Source organism: Hemicordylus capensis, chromosome 3, assembly GCF_027244095.1.
Source record: "Hemicordylus capensis ecotype Gifberg chromosome 3, rHemCap1.1.pri, whole genome shotgun sequence".
NCBI classification, from domain to species: domain Eukaryota; kingdom Metazoa; phylum Chordata; class Lepidosauria; order Squamata; family Cordylidae; genus Hemicordylus; species Hemicordylus capensis.
The window spans coordinates 315,098,262-315,125,482 of NC_069659.1; the positions used below are offsets into that span (position 1 = coordinate 315,098,262).

The 27,221-nt window shown below is 44.9% G+C and overlaps 1 protein-coding gene across 2 annotated transcripts in view; it reads right to left on the reverse strand.

Moving 5' to 3' along the window:
* The window catches only part of SLC9A9 (solute carrier family 9 member A9), a 455,942-nt gene that overhangs the window by 307,891 nt on the left and 120,830 nt on the right, over positions 1 to 27,221 (reverse strand). For both annotated transcript variants that reach the window (XM_053308421.1, XM_053308419.1), the window contains one exon: positions 17,242 to 17,347. In XM_053308421.1, the coding sequence (XP_053164396.1) occupies positions 17,242 to 17,347 (106 nt within the window). The remainder of the gene's footprint in view (positions 1 to 17,241; positions 17,348 to 27,221) is intronic.

Sequence of the window (27,221 nt, forward strand, 5' to 3'; positions counted from 1 at the left end):
TGCGGACCACCGGACTGGTTTTGCACATCCCTAACATATCTCTAGCACTTCCTTGAATCCCTTTCAGGTTCTTGATGATGCCCATCTTGAAATGTAGCACTGAAGAGTGAGCAAGGGTATTCCAGTGTCTTACAAGTTCTGGGTACAATTACTTCCTGAAACATGGACGTGAACATTCTGTTAATAGCAATGGAGATGTGAGAAAATTCACAGGTCAAAAAGTGGCAAAGGAGAGAGTGCCTGGCCCTGGACTAAATCCTGATGCCACTGTTCCTCACCCACCACTGACAATGTGATAGACTGGGAGAAAGGAGAGGTAAGACAGCCCTGCTAATCTAACTCTGGTTCAGTGTTGTGAAAGAGGTGCTTCAAAACAATGTTCCTGTTAGTTTTTCATTTTAGATGTCTATGTGGTGTATGGACAATTTCCTGCTATTGTTAGTGGACACATTAGGAGCAAGCCCAAGCCCTGGAGCTGCGGTAAAGTGGTAAAGAGGTCCCTATGAACACACACGCACACAAACCCTAACACAAAAACTTTCACTATTTTAGGAGCAAAGCAAGTAACTTTTAACTTTTAACTAAACCACTATCCAATCTTTGAGCCCATATGATGATTTAGAATTGAAGCAATCATAGCTTGCAAGATGTATACTGAACGGCAGGATTGTATTTCTTATTTTGTCAGTCTCAGTGGGGAGTGGGGTTGATAAGACAGATACAAACTAGATGTGATATGCAATCGATTTATCTCCCCCCTTACATTTTTAACAACCAATGCAGCTGTAAGAAGCTGCAATTTAATGCAAATGAATGGGAGAGGTAGTGTAGAGCATAGGAGGAGGAAAGGGCCATTTAAGTCTTTCCCCTCTTGGCTATTTTCCTAATCAAACTTGCCTCCCACAGGAGAAAATATATATGGACCTATATCTTTTCCTGGTGGGGAGAAAAGTGACTGGGGATTATTGTGAGCAGGAAAATGCCCAACCAAGGGATTAGGTCACCCCTAATCCCCAAGGGATTAGGTCACCCCTCCTCCTACCAATTTTCCACTCCTAGCCTAAAAATGTAAAGTCATATTTTTAAAAGGCTCTATTCACACAATCACAATGATCTCAATTAAAATGTTAACCAGGATTACTGAGCCCAGTGGAACTGATGGCACTCAAACTACCAGCTCTTCTGGGCTCACTAATCCTGATTGAGTTTTTAGTCAGGACCTTTCTGATTGTGCGAACACAGCCAAAATAAATAGGGGAACACACACACTTGACTGGATGTCATGTCTAGTTGTGCCTTTAGGTAATTCTTTGTATCAGAGACTGTAATAATGATATAGAAAAATGCAGAATAGGACATTTGGTTTAAAGTGGTTATTATCTGTCCTAATATAGATGATCATATTTCTGTCCACAATGAAACAATTCATTCTATTTCTCCCCATCTATAAGAGACAGAAACCTTTGGAATGAGTAATTGCAAGGCCGTTACTTTTTCTGTATGGGTCAGTTCAGATGATACTGTCCAAGAAGTGGCTCATCATGTGAAAAGTGGGACATTCCGCTCTGGCCCGCGCCACCCCAACATGCCTCTCCCATCCTACATGATCACATGAGGCCAGAATGTCTGAATTGGTCCCTAACTGCATGGTTTAAATATTACTGTAATGTACAGGTTTACTTCATTATCCACAGGAGTTCTGTTCCTGCAGTTTTCCATAAGTAATGAAACCACAGATAATGAGGCATTGGGGCAATGTATAGTTGGGTTAGGCTCCTGCATGGGGGGAAAGTCCAAAAATTGACAAAACATAGTGGGGGGAAAATGCCGTACTGTGCTTCATGTGTCTCCATCTGTTCAGCACATCAATTTAGCCAATTTTCCATGAAAAATCGTGGTGGAAAACACATTCTCACCCAACAGAATAGCCACAAAATGGCTCTTTTAAACAAAATAGTGGCCGGAAATGACCTCAGAGGTCATTTCTGGCCACCTCAGAACCATGGATACACAGGCATTAACCTTTCCTGTATCCACATATCCTGAGGTCGGGTACCTATTTTTGGACCACAGATATGTGTAACCGTGAATAGTGATACTGTGTATAGCGAGGTCCCCCTGTAGTCTGCCTGTAGTGAGGTCCCCCTGTATTATAATGTTATGTTCTAATGGCCAGTTAGGATATCCTGCCCCATTCAGGATATGGACAGCACACCAGGTTAGTGTGCAGGAGTGCACCCCTATCTCTCCCCACACAATATACTGCTACTCGGGACACTATCATCTGAGCAGGCCCAATAAAATTAAGCAAAGCCTTATAAAGAATGGTCAGTGTTTGTGAAATGTATTTGTAGAAATGTAGATGTAGTTATCTCCAGAAGAGCAATAGAATTTCATAGGGGGTCTCTCATGTCTGTTCTGAGGAACAGGAATGTTCTGAAATGCTGTATATATCCTGGCAATTATGCACTTCATTAAAAGTTCAGGATAGCTTAAATTATCTAAAGGTTTCCCACTGTTTCTTTGGTAGACACCACAATAGTTTCTAGTAGGTATTGTGTGTGGCTGCAGAGAAAATGGCAAGAAAAAGAACTAATGTACAACATAAAGAGTGATGACTAACAGGCATAATGAGATACAAAAATTAGGTTCATGTGAAGTTATCCCTGATAATCAGGGACACTTCAGAGGCATGACCCATTTTATTCAGCAGATTTGACTTCTTTTGAATCTGCAAGGCATTTACTTCTACTTCTGAACACATTCAAAGTTCCCTGCTGTACCTCTATACCTATAGAAGAGTTAGCTGCAATCACCATCAACAAAAATGTTGGCTGAGTTCTGGTTTTGGAATACTTATTGCTGGAATTTGATGGGCAAGATGAAGCAGAAAGAATACATTCTGATTGTCATGGCTCAGCTGGAAATTTCCTGTTAGCTGCTATATGAAGATCAATCTTTACCATTTAAAAGAGCACATTTGGTGTAAAGTTTACTGAGGGAGTTAGTGAAGAGCTCTACATAGCCCTTTAACACAGCAACTTTTAAAATTTTGTCAGTAAGTTAGAGGGAAAATGTGAGAGGTAAACCTACAATTGTCCTGTCACTGTACCGGTTTGGCTGATAACTAGGCCCTATTATGCGAGAAGAAGTGGGTCTTCTACCCTGCACCTGGCCAGCAGTTGCATCTCTGTAAAATCATGTGGGTAGAGGGACCAGAATGTCTGAACTGCCTCTAAAGACTGAAAAACTACTTTAACCCCCCCCCCATGGCTATGGGGGTGAGATGGTATGTTGTGTGTGTGTTGTGGGGGGAACATAGATGCACACACTCTTCATTCAGTAAGTAACAGTCTCATCTGAAGTAGCTTTTTGTAATGCTGAGTTTTCCCAAAACTGGAAATCAAAGCACAAAGGATATCATTAAACCCTGAGGTGGATCCTAAGCCCTATTGATATCTTGCTGTAAAAGGATGGTGTACTCTGTTTCCCAGACTATGGGAGACACCTGTATCAGGCAGCAACGATACAGGAAAATAATGAAAGGCATCATCTCATACTGCGCAGGAGAGGGCAATGATAAACCCCTCCGTGCTCTGTGGTCACCAGGAGTAAACACAGATTTGATGGCACACTTTACCTTTACTCATGTGCACCATCCAAAGCAGGAATGGAAGTCCCACTCTCCCACCCCCAGGTGTGTCAATCATTCTCCCTCACTCCCCCTCGTGTGCCACACATGCTTACAGCATTTGTCTGAAGAGGCAAACACTATAAGTGTGATGGCGGCAGGTGCTTTCTTGATGGGCAGATCTGGGACGCTATGAGATGGTAAAATCACTTAAGGACTTCAAAAGAACTTCAGAGCAATATGTTCTGGCCTGACCTCACACGGGGGCTCATGAGGCAAGGCAAGGCAAGGTACTTCTACAGAGCCTCAGATAACTCTGAGAGGACAAGTTGATCCATCTGATCTTTAGTTGATCCATCTCGGATCTTTAGAGGACAGCCCCAGGCCCAGGGGTATAGCTGTAATTGAGCGGAGGGGTTCAAAGAACCCGGGCCCCCAGCTCCAGAGGGGCCCCAGCTCCACCCCTCCCCTATTTTCTTCATTCTCTCCCTCACTCCGAGGGGCACCAGGGAGAAGGGTGAGCACAGGCCCCATCTCCCCTAGCTACTCTCCTGCCCAGGCCTGGAGCCAAACACTCTGTGGTGTCTCAGCCACTTCTCATCAGATGCTATCCTGCATAGGTGAGCAGGCACTGAAGGGTGAGAGGCTCCCTATATGTTAAGGTCTGATTCCAGGCTTAGGAAGGACTGACACTGGGATTCTGGTCTCAGGTCAGTGTTCTCTCTTACAGGGATTCCCAGTTGTTATCTATCTATCTATCTATCTAGCTATCTAGCTAGCTAGCTAGCTAGCTAGCTAGCTAGCTATCTAGCTATTTTTACATTTATATCCCACTCTTCTTCCAAGGAGCCCAGAGCAGTGCACTACATACTTGAGTTTCTCCTCACAACAACCCTGTGAAGTAGATTGGGCTGAGAGAGAAGTGACTGGCCCAGAGTCACCTAGCTAGTATCATGGCTGAATGGGGATTTGAACTTGGGTCTCCCCGGTCCTAGTCCAGCACTCTAACCACTACACCACTCTGGCGCTACACGCTGGGACTACAACTCCCAGAATCCCCAACCCAAGGCTGCTGGGGATGCTGGAAGTTGTAGTGAACAACATCTGGGAATCCCTGTTAGAGGGAATAATGGTTTAGATTCCCATGGCTCCTCACTGGTTGACCCTTGCTGCTGGGGTCTGGGTCCTGAAGCTTGGCAGCCACAGAACAGGAATGGCAGGAATTTGCCTGGCTCCTCCCCAAATCCAGAGTCCTGACAGTCCCCAGATAAGTTGTGCTTCTTTCTTTCTTTTTTAACCAATTGGTATGTGATGCATTGGTCCTTCCAGTGAATGGTTAGCAAAATCCTAATGGGTCTGCTGTGTGCTGCTGTTTTTACATATTTTCAATTGTGCTAGGCCCCCACATGATAAAAAGAACAAGCACCATCTTCTAAAAATCAGTTCTCCAGAACATTGGTGCTTCGAGTATTTTGCACAGGGTTTGGCTGGGTGACCCAGACCTCATGCCTGACTGTCTCCATGCCTCCTCCTCACCTTGTTGGGACAAATATAAGAACCGTTGTTACGTATCGATTTTATCTATCACCCTCCAAAGCTCCCCTGTGAGTCCTGTGGACTAACACAGGACTCACACAGTCCTGCTGGATCAGGCCCAAGGCCTATCTAGTCCAGCATCTTGTTTCACACAGTGGCCCATCAGATGCCTCTGGGAAACCCACAGGCAACAGGTGAGGGCATGCCCTCTCTTCTGCTGTTTCTCCCTTGCAATCGGTATTCAGAGGCATCTTTTCTCTGAGGCTGGAGGTGGCCCACAGCCATCAGACTAGTAGCCACTGATAGACCTGTCCTCCATGAATTTGTCTAAGCCCCTTTTAAAGCCATCCAAGCTAGTGGCCATCACCACATCCCATGGCTGAAAATTCTACAGATTAATTGTGCACTGTGTGAAAAAGTGCTCCCTTTTGTCGGGCCTTTTGTTGGTTCTAAATTTCCTGGTCTTCAGTTTCATGGGATGACCCCAAGTTGTGAAAGAGGGAGAAAAATTTCTTTCTGTCCATTCACTCTACTCCATGCATAATTTTATACACCTCTCTATCAAGTCTCTCTGTAATTGTCTCTTTTCCAAACTAATAAGCCCCAGATGCTATAGCCTTGCATCAAAAGGAAGGTACTCCAGGCCCCTGATCTCCTGCCTGTGGCTTCCAGCGGTATCTGGTGGGCCACAGTGTGAAACAGGATGCTGGACTAGATGGGCCTTGGGCCTGATCCAGCAGGGCTGTTATTATGTGCTTATCTCCCCTGATCTCTTCCCTTTACTTATTCTTTGATAAGAAAAGAAAACAAATCCTCTTAAATGCTACCAGATGTCATGCACAATTTTAAATAATATAAAAGTTATTTAAATAATGTAAAACTATAGTTCCTTCTGTGTTAAGAATTTTACTCCCCCAATTCCTGTTATCTTATAGAACTGTCACTTTGCAGAAATATCTATGCAGTAAAGTCCCCTTTGGGTTTGCAAAGAGCACAAGTTATATTGTGTTTGGTTAAGATCAGCATATCAAAAGCCGTTTTAGGCTTGCATTGCTCAGGAAGAAACAAAGAGAGACTCCTCCTATGCTGCCTAGCATGGCAAACAATTTTTAAAATGCATTTGAGTTGCTAAAGCATTTTGTGATATGGGGCAGAGACTGTTCAAAGAAAAAATAAGTTTTTTTAAAAAGACATACCAGATGAAATTGCATGCTGTTTTTTGTTAGCTGTGCTTAAAGGTAAAGTGTGCCATCAAGTCGGTGTCGACTCCTGGCGCCCACAGAGCCCTATGGTTGTCTTTGGTAGAATACAGGAGGGGTTTACCATTGCTTCCTCCCACGCAGTATGAGATGATGCCTTTCAGCATCTTCCTATATTGCTGCTGCCCGATATAGGTGTCTCCCATAGTCTAGGAAACATACCAGCAGGGATTCGAACCAGCAACCTCTGGTTTGGAAGTCAAGCCATTTCCCCGCTGCACCATTAGGTGGCTTTAGCTGTGCTTACATTTAGTATAACCAAGAATGACCTAGGCTCAAATATGAAGTTTCAGAAACATTTTTCATTGCTATCGCTCCTCATAACTTCTAGGACTAAAAAAGCATGACACGACATTGAGGTCTTTCACATGACCTAGGCTGGGAGGGCAGAAGGGCTGTGGAGGGGCGAGGAAGGCTCGAGCTCATCTGCCTTTTCTGGCAGATGAGCAGTGACTATCTGTGCTCTCACCGTGCCACGCGCCCACACGAGTGGTGGTGTGGCAAAGACACTAGTCAGGAGCAGAAGGACCTCCCTCCTCCCACATCCCAAGGTGTGCTGCACCACAAGCATGGTGGCTGCTTACATTATAGCAGCCGCTGTGCTTGGCTGCTCCTTTACTCCCAGCTTGCTACCAGAAATGGCGGTGGGCCAGCCTTTTAACCCAGTGGTGATCACCCAGATGATTGCCTGCCGAGGTTAAAAGCTGGGTTAGGCGGGTGGTCAGCGCTGGGATCAGGCTCGATCCCGGTGCTGCACATGAGCAGCTTAGCCCAGGCTCACTGCCCTGGGCTTCTTGTGAGAACAGCCTCATCATGTTGCAAGTCTTCATGCCTCATGCCATTGGCAGCTGGTTGCAGGGGCAGGGCGACCCTGAATGCAATGAAGTCCCATCACACATTTCTGACAGCTAAACATTATAAGGAAAAGATAGGCAGGAGACTATTGTTTCGGGAGGCACACAAGCAATCTCCATTTAAAATCTTGTTTCCTCCTGTCACTTTCAAACTACCACTATGGAAAGAAAGAATCATTTTGTATGGTACTAAAGGATCATATGAATGATGGTGCTTTTAGAAAGCACATTAAATGAAAAGTAGAGGCTTTTAGAATTTTTAGGACACATTGAGGTGCGCCCATGTGCTGAGACCAAGCCATTACATATATGTACATAGTGCTATCAGATCTTTCTGGTCTTCTTGTGATATAGTAAGGGAAGACAGACATTATCTTCATTCTGCTGGAGCTATATTTTTGCTGTTGAAAATAGAAGAAAGAAAAAAACACCTTCTGTAGCTCTGACAAGGGGTCATAGTTTTCCATGGAATCTGCGATCAAAGTTGTCTGGAGACAAAGAAAAACAGTCCAAAAATACTTTGAAGAAGAGACTGGTATTTGCAGCATCATTCCTCCTATTTATCTTAAGGTAGTATGCAGGATAGTGGTTGATTTTGCCATTTTGGGGTGGTTGGTTTTTTGTTGTTTTTTTTGGACAGGCAAAACAACAGAGGTTAGAAAGACATGGTTTTTCACCAGATACTACTGCAGTGACTTTGGTCTGCTGTTTCTGTTTACATCAGACAGGTCTATGTGAATATCTCCAACTGACAGAAGAGCTTTCTTTTTTAAGCAATCAGAAATGCAGAAGATAAACATAAATCTTGACTCCAGGCTTGAGTACAGTAATGCATGCTACGTGGGGCTGCCTTTGTACATAGTCCGGAAACTGCAGTTAGTGCAGAATGCTGTGGCAGACTGGTGTCCGGGATAACCCAAAGAGATCATATAACACCAGTTTTAAAAGAGCTGCACTGGCTGCCAATATGTTTTCGAGTGAAATACAAATTGCTGTTTATTATCTTAATGGCTTGGGTCCAGGGTATTTAAGAGAGCACCGCCTTTGTCATGAACTCTCCTGCCTAGTAAGATCATCTGGGGAGGTCTGCTTATGGCTACCACCAGCTCGTTTGGTGGCTACTCAGGACCAGGCCTTCTCTGTGGCTGCCCTGGGGCTCTGGAATGCACTCTTTTTTAAAATCAGAATTTCTCCATCTCTGGCTCTTTCTTAAAATACCTCTTTTCTCTGGCTTTTATTTAATTTTAATTGGTTTTATATCATAATTGTTTTAATCATTTTATACTATTTTTATAGGGATGTACATGTCAGGCGGTATATAAATATGATGGATAGATAGATAAAAAAGAATATAATTCATGTATTACATAAATATGGGCTATACCAAGGTTTCCCAACTTGTGCCCCCAAATGTTGCTGAACTACAACTACTATCATCCCCAGCTAGGGGTGTGCACAAAACCAGTTTGCCCGGCTCCTGGACCAGGCATGTTCAGTTTTGTGCCCCCCGAACATACCTCCGGCTTGGCTCTAATTTTAAAATTATTTATAAAATTATTTATATTTTAATTGTTTTTTCCCCCTCCCTTATTGTGGGGGTCATATACCGTAATAAACTTTGAATGAATGGCTCTAATTCGAGCCAGTTTGGGGGTTCTAAGTTAAATATATATATTTTAAAAAACCTTTAACACTATTGCCGGGTCTGGGTCGGCAGTGGCGGCCATGGTGGGGCAGTCTCTACCATCTCCCCCTCTTCCTGCTGGCCTCCTCCCATTCTAAAAAGGGCTGGTTCAGTCCATTTTCGGGCTGTTACAGCCCTTCCTCCGGTATTGGTGGCCATTTTGGAAGCCACCATGCATGCCCTGAATGGCTGGGTCATGCCACGCAGAGGCCCATTGGGAATTTGCAGCAGCCTCCAAAATGGCCACCAGCACCACCAGAGGAAGGGCCAGAATGACCCGAAAATGGGATGAACCAGCCCCTTTTAGAATGTGAGAAGGCTGGTGGGGGGAGGGGGAGAAGGCAGAGGACCCCCCCCCCCGGCCACTGCCGACCTGGACCCAGCGGTGAGTGCTAACAGTTGTTTTTTTAAAAATAAATTAATGGTCTTTGTCCATTGTGGCTGGGAATGATGAGATTTGTAGTCCATCATCTGGGGATCCATGTTCAGAAACCCTGTGCTATCCAACAAACAAACAAACAAACAAACAAACAAACAAACAAACGTGTCACTAACAGTTAATATGTATAGAGCAGTGCAGTGTTTTATCTTCCACTCTCTAGATCTATCCCAGCCTCTATGGATTTATGGTTACTCTTGTACAGAGTAACACATAAACACATATGTTGTTTATACACATATAAACGCCATGCACAAAACAGTGACATTGTAGAAGCTGAATGGATATAGTGACACATGTACAGCCTTATCTAAGCAGTTTTCATTCAAAAAGAAATGCTTGCAGGATTTTTTAAAAAATACAATTCTAACATGCAAGGCTGAAGTTCTTCCTTAAGATGATTGTATGTGAAGAGTCAACAGACTTCATTTCCCAGTTTTTTCTCCTCTTGGAGATTTTATTGCATGCTTTTTGGTCAAGCTCTCTGGTATTCTCTTTGGAGTCTTCTGGTGAAAGATATCTCTAGTTCAAGTTGTTAATGAATTTTTAGGAACCTTTTTCTATCTGTGATATTGTGTTTAGAGCAGAGTTCTACTGAACATTTAAACAGAAGGAAAATCCTCATCTATATTGAATCTCTGCTGAGAATCATAGATTCTGCCATGAAATAGGAACTGCATATAGAACACAGAGCTCTCTTCTCAAGTCCTAGGGAGGCCTCCATCAGCCGGGCTGTATTGATTGCTTTTGGAACAGGAACAGCATGCAAGTTTCCAGTATGTTACAAGGTCTTGTCTAAGTATTAAGAGCTTCTTGGTATGTTGTTTGCTGTGTTTCCTGTTTGCTCAGCTCTGGATTCCAGGTTTGCTCAGCAATGGCCTATAACTTGTCTCCTGCTCCTTGATTTTCATTGATTTTGACCTGACTTGATTCCTGAAGCCAGTTTCTGGTCTGTTCCCTACTTGGCCCTCCTGGTTGTGACTTTGAGCTTTTGAACTATTCTCTGGTGCTGTCTATGACCTAGCTCTGGCAGCTTGCCTGCTGCTGGTTCACCGTAATGATCAGCTTGAGAATTCACCATGTGCGCAGCATCTCTGGCAAAAGGAGTTGGAAGACAAAACAGATTTCCCATTGATAGCATTCTGTGGGCAATGTTGTTGTTTGACCCTGTAATTAGAGAACTTGATAATAGTGGCTACTTTCGCATGTAAAACAAAACCAGAGGTGAAAGGATCTCTGTTTTTGGAAAGTGTATGTCTGAATGTGGGCAAATGCAGTTTAGGTTAAAAAAAAGAGAGAGACGGGACTGTGGTTTCCTTTCCCAGACAGAGATTTATACCTTCGGTTAGTAGTGAAGTCTGCTGCCTGGTCTTCTGATTCCATGGTGTCAGCATTAAGTGTGAATGATGGCGCTGCAGTCTGGTAGCTTTGCAACTGGAATTGAGGGAGGAAGCTCCTCCCTCACTCTGGCTGCTATTGGCTGCTGGGGCCGTCCTTCAGTAAAGAAGGCACTTTCCATTTTGTCCGGGAGAGTGGAGAGAGGGGGGAGCAGAACCGTGGGACCACTGGACCCACAGTTTTGCGTTACATCCAAAGACAGCCAATGTCTCCTGCTTGTTGCTCTGGAAGACGAGAATAGGAGAGCTGTTCTGTTCCACAGTGGTCAGCGGTAATTCTTGATTCCACTCTACTGTCTAGTCCAGGCCTGCTCAACTTAGGCCCCCCAGCTGTTTTTGGACTACAACTCCCATAAGCCCCAGCCACAGGGGCCAATAGCCAGGGATTATGGGAGTTGTAGGCCAACATCTGCAAGAGGGCCGAAGTTGAGCAGGCCTGGTCTAGTCCCTTGAAAATGCAGTCATATTTCTGGCTTCTTTCTCTTTCTTAAGATGTTTCACATGTATGTTCAACCTCTTTTCTTAACAACTTTCCCTTTCTATTCTCGTAATCACTTTTTAATCTGAATACCCAGTTCAAAAGTGGCATCAGTCATTGCTACATCTTTCTTTTTAGTGGACACTTCATTTAGGTAAAGTCAGAGGGTCCTCATTTGAAGCAGAGGAGGCATTGACCTCCTTCTTGCCAGCCCCACATTCTTGCCCCATTCTCTCACCAAGCATACCATCTCTTTCTCTTGCTGTCTGCCTCTCTTGCTTGAATCTTGCTCTTGCATTTCCACTGCTTGCTACTAGATGGTGCTGGCTCTTGGTTTCCCCCTCCCCAAATTCCTTCATAAAACCTTTTCCTCCCTCTTATGGTGTTCATTGGGGTCCCTTGCCCCCAAATGAACTAATTACCATACTTAGTCACCACCCAAATTGCATATTTACTGCTTCAGGACCCTTCAGGATGTACCTTTATTTTCTCCCCCCCCACCCCCCACTAAGGGTAGGCAGTGGCTAGCCCTGCCACTAACCAATAAGAATTCAGAATAGCGTACAGACACCTATTCTGACCAATAGCCTGCAAATAAGGTCAGCCCAGTCATCTGATTTCCCAGGATCCTTCTAGGCAGGCTAAGCAGAGTCTTAGGAGATGTTTGTGCAAAATCGGAGCATTCATTCTGCAATCAAATGGAATTCAGAACAGGTAGGGGCTCTTGCTGCCCTTCTTCAGCAGGAAGCCAGCTCTTTTCTCCTCACTCTACACCCCAGCCAAGCCTTCAGGAGGCATTGGATTTCTCCAGCATTTGCTGGGAGCGCTTTTCCTTTCCTTTAAAAAAAATGTCACTAGCAAATCTTGGCAACATTCAGAGATCTAGAGAATGGGGGTGGGGGAAGGGTGGGATATGCTGGACTGGCACTGCCTCTGGGTAGCTATTTTACTAATATGCAAACAACCTCCCCTTCCCGGCTGCCTTCTGTGACTTTAAGCAAAGCCTCCTGCTAGCTCCCTTATCTTTCTCTTACTCTTTTTTCTCTCTTGAAGTTGAAAAAGAGGGAGGGGGTTCCAAATGAAATAAGGCATTTTAAATGAAATTAATAATTAGACAACTTCAGACTTATCCTGTCTGAAATGTGTGTCTTTAATGCAGAAATACTTGTTTTCGCTTTTTAAGAATTCTAAGGTTATTGCTTTCTCTTCAAGGGCAACTGAACAGACACAGCTTAGAAACCAGGTCAGTCAAAACACTGTGTATTTTCTTGGTGAGTGGTGGTAGTATTGAAAGGAGGTCCTCAGCATAAGTCTTTCGGACGCTTTGTTATTTATATGGCTAAATTTTCAAATCTGATCAAGGATCCCTTCAAGTAAATGTTGCCTAGAACTGCAGCCAAAATTCTATGCAGTTCATTCCAGGTAAATCCTTAATGAATAGCAATAGCAATAGCAATAGCACTTACATTTATATACTGCTTTATAGCCGGAGCTCTCTAAGTGGTTTACAATGATTTTAGCATATTGCCCCCAACTTTCTGGGTACTCATTTTACCGACCTCGGAAGGATGGAAGGCTGAGTCAACCTTGAGCCCCTGGTCAGGATCGAACTTGTAACCTTCTGGTTACAGGGCGGCAGTTTTACCACTGCGCCACCAGGGGCTCATCAATGAACTCATTGGGGCTTACTCCCAAAGGAGAGCTGGTCTTGTGGTAGCAAGCATGACTTATCCCCTTAGCTAAGCAGGGTCTGCCCTGGTTGCATACAGATGGGAGACTTGATGTGTGAGCATTGTAAGATATTTATGTTTATGTGAGAAATGTTTATGTGAGAAAGGGAAAAATAAGGCTTGCTTTATAAATAAATAAAAATAAAAATTATATATACAGGTATGTATGATTTCCCTACCATTGTGGTATTTTCAAGCAGTGTGAAACTTGTGTGTTTGCAGGTACTATCTGCAAATAGGTGCTCAAGACTCCAAACCCCACCACCACTTCAACTGATCTGTTTAGCCTAGTCCTGCATGGGGTGAGGAGGAGAGAGCCGTGATTGCAAGGAGGGGGAGAAATGGAGGCAATGCGGATAGAAGAAGGGATGGATCTACTGAGGGGAACAGGAGACATGGGGACTTTAGAGAGAGAAGGGTGCATTGCTACTTCCCTCACTGACACCAACAATGAACCAGTCTAAAGGCATGATTCCTTTACTCACAGCCAACCAAGGGGCAGTTTTAGCACTAAATTAGCACAAAAAAGGCAACTGCCAAGTGCTGGTTTGAGTGATGGAGATTTTAGCTGAGACAAGAAAACAACCTTACAGATTGGAGAAAATCATGGGCTGGTGATTCCACTTCTTTTTAACTTAGAGTTGGACCTGCACACTATTAGCCTCACCTATGGTTACCCCAGGCTCCCTTTCCTCCCCTCTGTGCACCCCCCCCCCATAAGTGTCAGTAGCCACCACTGGGTGGAGTTTAAGTGAAGATAACAACCTTCCACTCAATTTCCATTTTTTCTTACAGGGACTTGACTGTTCCAACATTTCAGCTGCTGCATTAGCACATAACACGAACCAGAGTTGCAGGGGCCGGAGGTTTCCCTACTGTTATATCCGCATGTGTGCAACTCTGGTCCCTGCTCTAGGTCCATACCATTATCTTGTCTCAGTGGATCAAATTATCCTGATGCTCTTTGATTTTCTCTAGATGTTGAAAACAAAAGCAGGATCTGCCTGGATTGTCATCTTCTCTTTTATGTTTTTAGAGAGAGAAGAGGAAGTGGAACTTGGCAATTAGCAAAGCCACCAGTTTTGCAAAATATTCTTTTCACATACGCAAGATGATTTTTCATGCATGTGGAAGCTGGGGTGATTCTTACTACTCAAAATAAATAGCACAGAGAAATGTCCTTTGGACCTATTTCACATATTGCGCCAGTGTGAAGGCTGTAGGGATGATGGCTATGCATTTCCACTTCCCATGAATTATCTTGTTCTCCAAGCCAGGTCTTTTGTAACTCCCCTGGAACCATGCAAAAAGTCCATTTGGGGCATTATAATAATGCAAGGGGTCAGAAATGCAAGGCACTTGTGCTCCTTCACACCTGGGTGATGTTTAAAGCTGCTCTCCATGACTCTTTGGTGCCCTGTTGATGGGATTTGGTTGCACAGCATGTGTGGGAGGAAACAACAGACACTACTCTTTTCTTTGTGAGCAGTAGTAAAGGGAGAAAGATGGAAGAGTAGTATGATCCTTTTTTAAACAGAGGAGACAACACTGAGCAGTGGGGTGCAGTGAAATGTGATCCTACCAAAGGGCGGGGCCATAGGCATTATTATTATTATTATTATTATTATTATTATTATTATTATTATTATTACATTTATATCCCGCTTTTCCTCCAAGGAACCCAGAGCAGTGTACTACATACTTGAGTTTCTCTTTCACAACAACCCTGTGAAGTAGGTTAGGCTGAGAGAGACGTGTCTGGCCCAGAGTCACCCAACTAGTATCATGGCTGAATGGGGATTTGAACTCGGGTGGGAGTGTTGAGCAAGCAGTGTGTGGGTTTGTTCTAATCTAGACACCTTCTGCAGTGCTAAGACAATAAAGCTGTTCCTGTTCTCACATTTTTATTAGTCCCATCACGAAAAGAGGGTTGCACATCCCTTGCCCCCCACTGTTAAGATCATATACATACACAGGACAATATTTCTTTCTAATTTTGTGCCAAACTGGAAATAAGAAGACGACTACATAGGTGGATTGCATTTTTTCCTTTCCTGAAAGGTCAAACATGCAAAATCAACAGCACATGTTAATACCTGGAATAAACTGCCAGAAGCAAGAGATGGTTCAGTACGTCAGTGTATAGATGTGCATTATAAGGACTGGAAGTACAGCAAACATACTCTCAAGCCCTTTCAAAAACTCAGATTCTGTGCCCTCAGATAAAGGAGATGCAGGAACTGTGCTGTTTTGCAATGTTTAACCTCCACTATTGATGTCTACAAAAGTTATAAAATGTATGAAGTGAATTCACTGGAAGAGAAACATGTAGAGTTCACTGTAGGAAGTGAATGAAGAAACCATACACTACAATATGGATTGTGTTTTCCAATAATTAGGGATACAGGAAAAATGCATTGTACAGATAGGGAATAAAAACAAATATGGCTTGAGCCCTGTTCAAGTGTTCTCAAAACAGGGGATGATGAACTTGTGTAACAGCGGCCTAAAAGAATGCACTTGCAAATCCTGTCCCTGCACCAATGCTCTCAGAAGCCTTCTTTGGTTACAGTGTTTGCAGAGACAAATGCTGTACTTGGGGACAGATTCTTCCTGTGAGGCAGAATGCTGGGGCAATCCTTCCCTCCCTTTTCCTTCTCTCACTCTCTCCCATTTCCCCACCCCCTCACTCAGTTGAAATATTTGAAATCATCCTGGAGAGAATCTGTCTATGTGGTTGCTAAGAGCCGACACCAGCTTGACGGTACTTCATCAATCAATCAATCAATCAATCAGTCATGGAGGAACAGAAAGAGTAGCAAAGAGTAGCAGCTTTTATTTCCTCTTCTCTCACAAACAAACAAAAGCACAGCTTTCCTCCTGCACTTTGATTTCTCTTAAGTGCTTGAGCTGAGCACAAATATGACAGCCATGTTCCTCTTAGGAAAAGGCTCCACCATGGAGGATCTAATCATAGTTTCTTGGATTTGCCAAGAGTTCTGGTCCACCCATTTTTGGGCTGCTTCAGATGACACAGCCTCTGGCACTTATGATGAGGAAGGAGATGTGCTGAGAGTGCATCCATCAGGACTTCCTTCATGGATGTTCCAGTGTGTCCCTTTAATGTGTGGGAGGCTGTTCATCTGTGTGGCCCCTATACATATACTCCATGTACTTGTTTTGCTTGGAATACATGTATAGGAGCTATTTGGATGTACAGCCAATATGGTGGGCGGGTGTCAGGACATCCATGGAGGACATTCTAACTGGTGCACTCTCCATGCATCCCCTTCCTTAATTGTGTGTGCTGGGGCAGTCCCTTCCCTTCATATGCCCAGGGAGACTATTTCAGTGTTGTACCAAATCATGAAAAAGCATTTAAGATAGGGACTTTGAAACATCATAATTGAAAATATGCAACAGATTTTGGCCAGCCCAGCAATTTGGTAAAATCTATGATGCAATCTAAATGGGAAAGAAGAGTAAATGAGAGGGTTGCCACATTCACACATATTGCAGAACCACAATTGAAATGGACCAGCAGTTCTGCAGATGTTATGTGCACATGTGGGCAAATAGGGTTAGGCATGGTGATGAAACCAAGGGTTCAAATTTGGAACTTCATTCTGTACCCTTGGGTTGTAGTGAGTTTCAACACTGCGACTCGAGGTTCCAGGCAGCCTGAGGTACATCTGAATAAAGAACCACAGCCTTCTTCCCCTGGAACCAGAGTTGAGGGAAGAAGCTCCTCCCTCAACTCCAGTATGATTGGCTGTGCAGGCTGTCCTTCAATCAAGAAGGAAGCTCACACAGCCAGATCCTACTCCTCTCTGCTGTCTCACTGACTGCAGAGAGACTGCTCTCCAGTACATCCGAATTTGGATGGGAGGCTGGGGGGCGGTGGCACAGAACCACAGGTCCATTGGACCTGCGAGTCCACATTACATGCGAATGCGACCTATGTTTTGTGAGAGAGAAATACAGTCACAAAGGAAGAACTCTAATTTTAAGCCAAGTTTGAAAACTGCTCAGTCACATTTCAGCAGAATTTTACACAATTTAGCCAGTTTCTAACCCTCCCCAGGACCAGGTAGATTTTCTGTCCCAAATTACATACTGATAGAACCATTTATTTTTCTTTTACACCCATCCTGACAAAAGGGCTCCTTTTCCATCCCTGTAATTCAGAGAGGTTGAAAATTACACTTTCTTTCTGCAGGCATTTGTACTTACTATGTGAGAACGATAGCCACAGCATCATTTAGGACACTCTCACCAAAAAGGAGGGTGTAGAGATCTGTATCAACATGAAGCTCATGGAAAATAGCCAGGACTGTCACTAGAATGAAACACAATTAATGTGATTAATAAAGAAAATGTGTCATATTCAGATTTATCTTGAATTTTAGTCAAAGGCTTTGTCCTAAAAGAGGGGAACAGATCTGTTAAGCCAAATTTTGTCTTATTTATAACACCAGGGCCATTTTTTTTTATTTTTTTTTGTAAATTATGAATACTGCTAAAAAGTTTTTATTATAATATACTGTGAGTTTTCAGCCATTTATATCAGCTGGCCATCTTTATGTTAGTTAATCACTGACTGATGGGTGAAGAGGCCCAGAGGGGATGTTCTTGAATGGCTGCTAATGGCTCCACTACACTAAATGAGCAACACTGTGATGAGTCTGGCAAAAGGTATGCAGGATCCACCTAAAAGGATGGACTGTAGATGATATCTCTCTGTCTCTCTTTGTCCCTCTCCTGCTAGAGAGGGCTGTGTGTGTGTGTGTGTGTGTGTGTGTGTGTGAAAAAGAGAGAGAGAGAAGCCAATGTTGAAAGAGAAGCTACTGTGGGACAGAGGCCACAGATTTTAGGCTGTAATGGAAATGACTGGGCAGGAGCTGCAGCATCTTAGGATGCATCTTAGGTCACTTTATTTATCATTGTTACATACCGCCCAATATGTGCATCTCTAGGCAGTGTACAGAATTTAACACAGAACCAATATAAAACAGACTAAAAATAGTTAAAATTTAACAAAACAAAGACAAAAACAATCTCATACAAAAAAACCACAAAAAACAAATTAAACAATTTAAAATTAATTTTAGTTAAAAGCCTGAGAAAACGTGTGTCTTGAGGGTCTTCCTAAAAGCAAACAGAGAAGGAGATGCTCTTATTTCAACAGGGAGCATATTCAGGGGTGGACTGGCCTTTTTGCCACCCATAGGCACTTTTTGCAAATAAAATAAAATAAAATAAAATAAAATAAAATGCCTCTGTGCAGTGGCAGTAGGCTGCGGGTGTGTGTGTCAAGTCCCCCCTATGGCATTAAAAAACCCTCAAAACTAGTTGCAAGGAGGGGCGAGGAAGGGGGGCAAGGAAGGGATATCTCCTGTTATGATCAGTCAGGAACAGCTTTTCCTTTTCCCCTAAAGAGTGAACTGGAAATGAACCCTGTCCTGTCCATCAGGCAGTGGCCTCTAGGGATCAGCCGCTCAGCACACGGTGACAGGGACCTAGGAGGCCTTGAGGCAGAAAATGAAGGGGTTATTTGTTGTCTGCATTGGAGACAGGCAGGGAGGACAGGCAGAAGGCTTAGAGGGGTGTAATGGAGTTTGCTCCTTATGGCAAAAACCAGCCTGAAGAACTCTCTCATGGAAGGGCTTCTGCAGATCCTTGGGAGACAGGATTGCAGGAAGCTTGAATTCTCTCCTGGAGTTTGGGGTGAGTTTCAAGGGGGAAGGAAGCCAGGGCTTCTGGGTTTCTAAGGGGTTTAGCAAGGGAACAGTTTGTTAGCTTACTCACGTTAGATTTCATTCTTTTTGTGCTACTGCAAATCCTTACAACTGGTTTATTGTGTTTTTATCGGTAACGTAACAAGCTAAGAGCAACGCTAGCCTGAGCCCTTTCTTCCAGCTAGGGCTCTGTAGAGATCTCTGTACCCTGTAAAGGTGGTTTTATAACTTCCTCATTCATTCATTTGATTTCCATACCTCCCTTCCAAAAATGGCTTAGAGTGGTTTACACAGATAATAAATAAATAAGATGGATCCCTGTCCCCAAAGGGCTCACAATCTAAAAAGAAACATAAGATAGACACCAGCCACAGCCACTGGAGGTACTGTGCTGGGGGTGGATAGAGCCAGTTACTCTCCTGCTAAATAAATAGAATCACCATATTAAAAGGTGCCTCTTTGCCAAGTTAGCAGGGGTCCTTGCAATTGGGGGTGCTCCTTGAATTATCTTTGCAACTGGGTAACCATGATTTTAAAGTGTACCACTTGCATTATCAACTGGAGTGCTTTTTGAAGTATTCTTGCAAGTACTGAGTGTCTCTATTACCTGTAACTGATGCTGCTAGAGCCTGAGACTGAAGCAGTCTGTAGTCTTTTGAATAAAGTTTTCTCTTTTTATTCTTTGTAATTTCACCTGCCTCTGAGTGGATTTTTAACTCAGGGAAAGGGGTTTTACTCTGGTGCAGACATGCCTCAAGGTTAATTGTTCAGCAACTAAAATGAGCCCCTGGTGGCGCAGTGGTAAAACTGCTGCCCTGTAACCAGAAGGTTACAAGTTCGATCCTGACCAGGGGCTCAAGGTTGACTCAGCCTTCCATCCTTCCGAGGTCGGTAAAATGAGTACCCAGAATGTTGGGAGCAATATGTTAAATCATTGTAAACCGCTTAGAGAGCTCCGGCTATAGAGCGGTATATAAATGTAAGTGCTATTGCTATTGCTAAAAGGTAAAAGAAAGAGAGTCTCCCTGGACATTCACCCAAATCCAGGGAGCAGTTAAACTCTGTAATTAAGGGGTGGTGGCAGCAATTACCAAGAAACAGTTAAGTTTTAAACGAAAAGCCTTTGTTGAGCAAACATGGAGGGAATGAATCAGCATTTTTCTTTCCCCCATGTGGACTTGCTCTGAGATAAAGGCTGGGTTTAAACCCACCATTCACTGTTCATTGCTGCTCCCCGTAACCAACTATTTACCTTTTACCCAGGGAGGAGGGAGAGTGGGACAGGGCATGGAGGCACTGGTGGTGGAGGCTGCAGGGAGAGGGGTGAGGACAGTTCTCTCAAACCAAGATGGGAGGCTGGCTGCAAGCTCTTTCCAACTGCCCTCCCTCCTCCCAACTGACTGCACGGGCCTCCCAATTACCACCTCTCTGCTTCTGGCAGAGAGCAGATCTGAGGAGAGTGGGGCCAAGTGGTTCTTCATGAAGTTCGCCTGTCCAATTTATCCTGACTTGAACACAGATTGTTCAGGACTGCAGTGCATAGGGAGGAGGTACTTAATCAGTGTTTCCTGTAACAGACATTCCCAGATGCCCTTGACTACAATTTCCATAATCCCCAGCTAAAGGCCATTGCAGCTGTGGAGTATGAAAGGTGTAGTCAATAACATCTGGGGATGTCTGTTACAGGAAACACTGTTTAGGGTTGCCAACATTCTAAGACACAATATGGGACACAAGTCGGAGGGATCGGGGCTATCTCAGGGGTGGGGCCATCATTTCTGCGCATTCAGAAGGGTATCATCTGTGCAGTCTAACCCCCCACCCCCCGTGATGGATTCTCCCATTCTAGGAACGATGTGGGAAGTGCCTGATCAGTCTTCCCTGCAGTTGCTCTGATTTAATGCAAAGCCTATGTTTAAAGTAACATGTAACTTTGCCTTGTGTCACTGAGTAATTCCTGCAGTTTGTTTTCCTAATTCACTTTCTTACATTGATACAGTAATGTATGTCAGTTAACTTGCAGAGCAACTCTGCCAAGGACAGTTGTCTGTTCTAGTAGCTTGGCTTCCACAAAGAGTATAATTTTGCTTATCTAAACTGAATTGGTCAATCTCCTTCCGCCATTATATTAAGCAATGCCTGCTGCACATCTCTAAGAATCTTATAAGTAGTTTATAAGAAAGGATATCTATTGATCTCTATTCCCGTTTACCTATCTGTCTTTATATCTACATCTATATTCTTTTATGCAGCAAATGAGTGTTCATTTTTCTGCCAGGAAGTCACTGTACAGATATCTAATGATTTGTAAGACTTGGAAATTACGCAGTATCTTGCTGCATTCACTTCACTGCTGTTCATCCTAGTGCAGAATTGTGCAATTGACTATATCTCCATAGCAAAAGAATCCCAAGGTTTAAGACTGCCTCCAGGGTGCCAGGTTAACATCTGACATTTCTGCATGGGAAACCACATTCTCATACTCTTGCACTGAAATGATCAGTATTTCCAGACACCAATCATTGCTTTACGTAGGCGATTCCTTCCTGAGCAAGATAAATTTTAGGAATGCATTATTTAGCTCATGTGCCTAATGTTGGTGTTCATGACTTTATATACAGTAATCTACACATGCTGAACAACCTTGCTGGTTATTGCCCATCATACTTTATTAGTCTACCCTCATCTGACTGCCTGTTTGTGTGTGGAGTCACACAATATGAAAGCAGCGAGAAAAAGCCCCATCCTATCATCAGTGTTATTAGCTTCCTGTCGGGGTTGTAGGGATGTGCGAACCGGCTCGATCTCAAGCCAGTTCGCCATCGAGGCAGCACGGTTTGAGGGCTTGCCCTTGTGCCATTCCGGGCCTGGTTTGGCTCTAGGTTGAGCTGAACCTCCTTGGCCAGTCCAGAGCCAGTTCATTTTTTTAAAAAATGGCAGACTTAGAGCCTTCAAAGACTTGGGTGGTGCTACTGCAGCCACTGGGGGTGTCTCTGGTGGTTCTCCTTCCCCTCACCGGCTGTTTCAGCCCATTTTCAGGCCTTCAGCCCTTTCTGAGCTCATGGCGGCCATTTAGGAGGCTGCCGCACATGCACAAGGGCCATTTGTGTGGCTGGAACCACACAAATGTTAAGTCCACTATTTTTGAAAAGAAAAAAGAAAAAAAATCGCTGTCACCCCCAAACCAGCTTGAATTTGAGCTGAGCCCCTGTTTAGGGTGCCATAACCTAACCTGCCCGGTTTGGTTTGAGCCCTGTTCATACTCAAACCAAACTGGGCAAACCAGTTTTGTGTACAACCTTGCAGGGACGTATACACGTTTATATTTGAGATGCAGGTATGGCCAAAAGTATTGTGGCACCTGAGGTTAGGTGGCAAATGCTGCTTTGCCCCATGCCCCTTGTAGCATGAGGCACCAGGTGCATGGGTCTGTTTTTAAACCCCATAAAAACAGACCCTTGTTGCAAGCGTTCAAACTGACATGGGGAGGAGGGAAAGTTGCCAGCAGCTTCCTCTTCTTTCCCTGTGCATTTTGCAAGCTCTGCAAGGAATGTGAGGAAAGGTGCTCTTTGCAAAGCCTGCTAGGGCTGGATTGGTCCTGAAGAGCTGCTCCAATGGTGGTTCTGGGGGGCTTCTTGCCCCCCTGATGATGCCCCAACAATTCACAGCAGAGGTGACTGCCTCCCCTCGCCTGATGAAAGAGGCATTCTGCTAGGATGGGTGTGATGTGATTGGCTCCAAAATTAATCTAAATCCTGTACTGTTATGGCAGAGTAGATGGAATAGGAGGAGGTGAGAGGCAGTGTATTTGGGCTTTCCATTAAGTTCTATAGAAGATTTTTGATCAATGCCACCTCTGAAGTCAGAGGGACATTGCACTGGCATAAAGACCAGAAGCTTGGTGTGTGGGAGCATAGCAGCTGGCATTGATCTATTCCACCCACACCATGCCCCTGACATCTTCCACTGCTGTCCCATTTGGGGCCATTCAATAGTACATTGGTACACTGGCAACACTGTACTGGTGCAAACTGTCATAGCAGAGATGCCTCTCCATAATACACTTGGAGATGTAATGTCCAACAACTCCTGTACTCCTTTGTTGTACACTTCCAGACATGTTCCTTGTCGCACCTCCCAGTTTTTGCTTTTCCACTTGGAGTTGCAAGTGGAATTACATAACTTCTTCCACACTAGCATGTTTTGGGGGCTATAGCTGTTCTGTTCCTGGCTGAGCTGAGGTCTTAGCTGAGGTAGGGATCCAAGAGTGACACAGATCTCAGACAGCCCCAAGGGCAAAGGAATTGGCCTCTGCTAGCTCTGATCAAGAACACCAGAGCAGGGTGTGGCAACATAAATGAGATATTGCTCTAATAGTTTCTCCCTGGCTTCTGCCCAGGCAGATTGAACTGGCCCCACCTCTCCCCTGGCCCCACCTCTGCCCTTCACTTCTTGAAGGTGTCTAAGCACTCAATGTTTATTTGGGGGTGGGGGTCCTCTTTTTCAAAAGTGCCAATTTGATCAGCTCCTCAGTCTTCCACAGTGTAGTAATCTTGCATTCAGATTCAAAAAGATATCCAAAAAGATGTGAAGGCATGACACATGTTGGATGGTATGAGTTTATATCACACAACCTTCCCTTTGGGAATACTTTTAGTCAGCTTATGCGATCACCCACCATTCTGTAAGGTCATACAAATGACCAAAATGCAGGTGCCGTGCAGGGCTGGCAGTGGGAGGTAGGCTCCTACCTGCCTCCAGCACATGAGTGATTTCCATAGGAACATAGGAAGCTGCCATATACTGAGTCAGACCATTGGTCTATCTTGCTCGGTATCGTCTTCACAGACTGGCAGCGGCTTCTCCAACGTTGCAGGCAGGAATTTCTCTCAGCCCTATCTTGGAGAATCCAGGGAGGGAACATGGAACCTTCTGCTCTTCCCAGAGTGGCTTCATCCCCTAAGGGGAATACTTTACAGTGCTCACACTTGTAGTCATGCATTCATATGCAACCAGGGCAGACCCTGTTTTAGTTAAGGGGACAAGTCATGCTTGCTACCACAAGACCAGCTCTCCTCTCTCCCTGTAATGGCTCTACCACTTGCTACAGCACACAACTGGAGCCGCAGAGAGCTGGAGGAGGAAATCCTCCAGCATCCCTCAATGAACTGCACGAGGAGCATGGTTCATGGAGGGATCCATCCTCATCCAGGTGCTCTTGCTGCCTCTTGCAGCCTACAAACACACATGACCCTGAGCCTGAGTTAAGGGTATGCTTGCGCCTTTAAATTCAAGTTAAAGCCTGGGGCAAGTTCTCAGGTTAGGGGTCGAGGCAGCGCTGTGATCGGGCTCAATCCTGGCACTTCACACAGGCAGCCAAGCCCAGACTGGACTGCCCAAGCTTGGGCATGACTACTCATGGGAATAGCCTGTGTCTGCGTGTGTATGTGTGCCTATCAACATCTTAATGCCTGGACCAATAGGAATCAAATTGAGGTCATTTGTAGGAACACACAGAGAAACCTCAACGGCATAGTTTGTGATGATGTCATCCACCCCATTCAAGATGGGGTGGATACATGAACATTTGAGGCATAACTGGGATAGCCTATGAACCGTGTAACCTATCTGAACCAAATTTGCTACACCTGTAAGGATACATAGGGACAGGTATAGTTTGTACTGATGTCATCCACCCTGATTCAAGATGGTGGACACAAACACTAACTTGTGGACCGCTTAACCAATTTGGTTCAGATTTGGTGCTGTTGTACTGAGTGACACAAAGGAACACCTCAATCATGTAGAGTGTGATGTCATCCACCCCAATTCAAGATGGCAGCTATGTGAACCTTTAAGGCACAAGAGGATTAACTTGTGAACAACCTCGTTTCAACCAAATTTGCTACAGGTGTAAGGACACACAGGGACAGCTCAAGGGCATACCACTGTAGCAAGTGGTAGAGCCATTACAGGGAGAGAGGAGAGCTGGTCTTGTGGTAGCAAGCATGACTTGTCCCCTTAATTAAAGCTCTTTGACCTTGGAGAGCAATCCCGACCACCCTTGGAACCTCACCTTGCTCCTCTGTAATGCCAGGTCAGTCCAGAACAAATCAGAAACCATCTATGATTTGATTCTAGATGAAGATGCCAACCTGGTATGTATTACAGAGACCTGCCTGGGAGAGGCTGGGGGCCCAGTGTGATCCCGGCTTCTCCCTCCAGGGCACTCTGTGGAGGAGCAGGTGAGGGACTGGGGGCGGGGAGGTGGAGTGGCTGTGGTCTATAAGAATAATATCTCCCTTACCAGGATCCCTGTTGGAGTGTCAGACCATATTGAATGTGTGCACTTAAATTTGGGGACCAGGGATAGACTGGGGCTTCCGTTGGTGTACCGGTCACCCCGCTGCTCAGCGGAGTCCCTAACTTTGCTGACGGACTTGTTCTTGGGTTTGGTGTTGGAGTCCCTTAGGCTTGTGGTGCTAGGGGACTTCAATGTTCCTTTCGGGACCAATTTGTCCGGGGCAGCTCAGGAGTTCATAGTGGCCATGACAACTATGGGCCTATCTCAAGTAGTCTCGGGACTGATGCACATTGCAGGTCACACACTTGATTTGGTCTTTCACTCTGATCTGGGTTGTGTTCCGTGGGTGGGGACTCCTGTGATTTCCCCATTGTCATGGACGGACCACCATCTGGTTAAGGTTGGACTCACAGACACACCCCACCTTCACAGGGGCGAGGAACCTATTAGGATGGTCCGCCCAAGAAGGTTATTGAATCCAATAGGATTTCAAAAAGTCTTGGAGGGATTTAGTGTTGGCTCTGCTGGCGATCCTGTTGATGCCCTGGTGGAGAACTGGAACAGCAAACTCACCAGGGCAGGAGACATGATGACTCCTAAGTGTCCTCTCTGACCTGCTTCAAAATTGGCCCCTTGGTATACAGAAGAACTACAGGGGCTGAAGTGGCAAGGTAGATGACTGGAGCGCAGGTGGAGAAAAACTCGGCTTAAATCCGACAGATTGCAACATAGAGCTCATTTGAAGATCTATGCTCAGGCAATATGTGTGGCAAAGAAGCAATTCTTTTCTGCCCATATTGCATCCACAAGTTCACGTCCGGCGGAGTTGTTCAGGGTTGTGAGAGGGCTACTATGTGCCCTTCCTCCCTTGAATCAGATTCTGGAACCATCGATTACCCGCTGTGATGTGTTTAATGAATTCTTTGTGGGAAAAATCTCTCGTATCTCGGGTTGACTTAGATTCCGTCTCCACAATTACTTCAGTGTCTGATGTGGAGGTATCCAGTGACTCCTCTTATGCAGTTAGGTTGGATCAGTTCCAGTTTGTGACTCCTGAGGATGTGGACAAGCTGAATGGAATGGTGCGGCCCACCACCTGTCCTCTTGACCCTTGCCCGACATGGCTTATACTATCTGGCAGGGCAGTTGTTGTAAAAAGCCTGGTAGAGATTATAAATGCGTCTCTGAGGGAAGGTAGGATGCCTCCTAGTCTTTAGGAGGCAATTATTAGACTGCTTCTGAAGAAGTCTACCTTGGATCCCTCAGAGCTAAGTAACTACAGGCCTGTCTCCAACTTTCCGTGTCTGGGCAAAGTAATTGAGAGGGTGGTGGTCTCCCAGCTCCAGACAGTCTTGGAAGAAACTGATTATCTAGACCCATTTCAAACTGGCTTTCGGGCTGGCTATGGGGTGGAGACTGCCTTGGTCGGCCTGATGGATGATCTCCAACAGGGAATTAACAGAGGAAGTGTGACTCTGTTGGTCCTTTTGGACCTCTCAGCAGCTTTCGATACTATCGACCATAGTATCCTTCTGGAGCGTCTGAGGGGGTTGGGGGTGAGAGGTACTGCTCTGGTTCTGCTCTTACCTCTCGGGCAGGTTCCAGATGGTGTCCCTTGGAGACTGTTCTTCAAAATCCGAACTTTTGTATGGTGTCGCTCAGGGCTCCGTATTGTCTCCAATGTTGTTTAACTTCTACATGAAACCGCTGGGAGAGATCATCATGGGATTTGGTGCAGGGTGTTACCAGTATGGTGATGACACTCAAATCTATTTCTCTATGTCAGCATCATCGGGAGAGGGCATAACCTCCCTAAATGCCTGCCTGGAGTCAGTAATGGGCTGGATGAGGGATAACAGACTGAATCCAGATAAGATGGAGGTACTCACTGTGCGGGGACGAAACTCTGGAGACAATTCTGATCTGCCTGTTCTGGATGGGGTCACATTTCCCCAGAAGGAACAGGTACGCAGTTTGGGGGTGCTTCTGGATCCGAGTCTCTCCCATTTCCCCAGAAGGAACAGGTACGCAGTTTGGGGGTGCTTCTGGATCCGTGTCTCTCCCTGGTGTCCCAGGTTGAGGCAGTGGCCAGAAGTGCCTTCTATCAGCTTCGGCTGATACGCCAGCTGCGTCCGTTTCTTGAGATAGATGATCTCAGTGGTACATCTGCT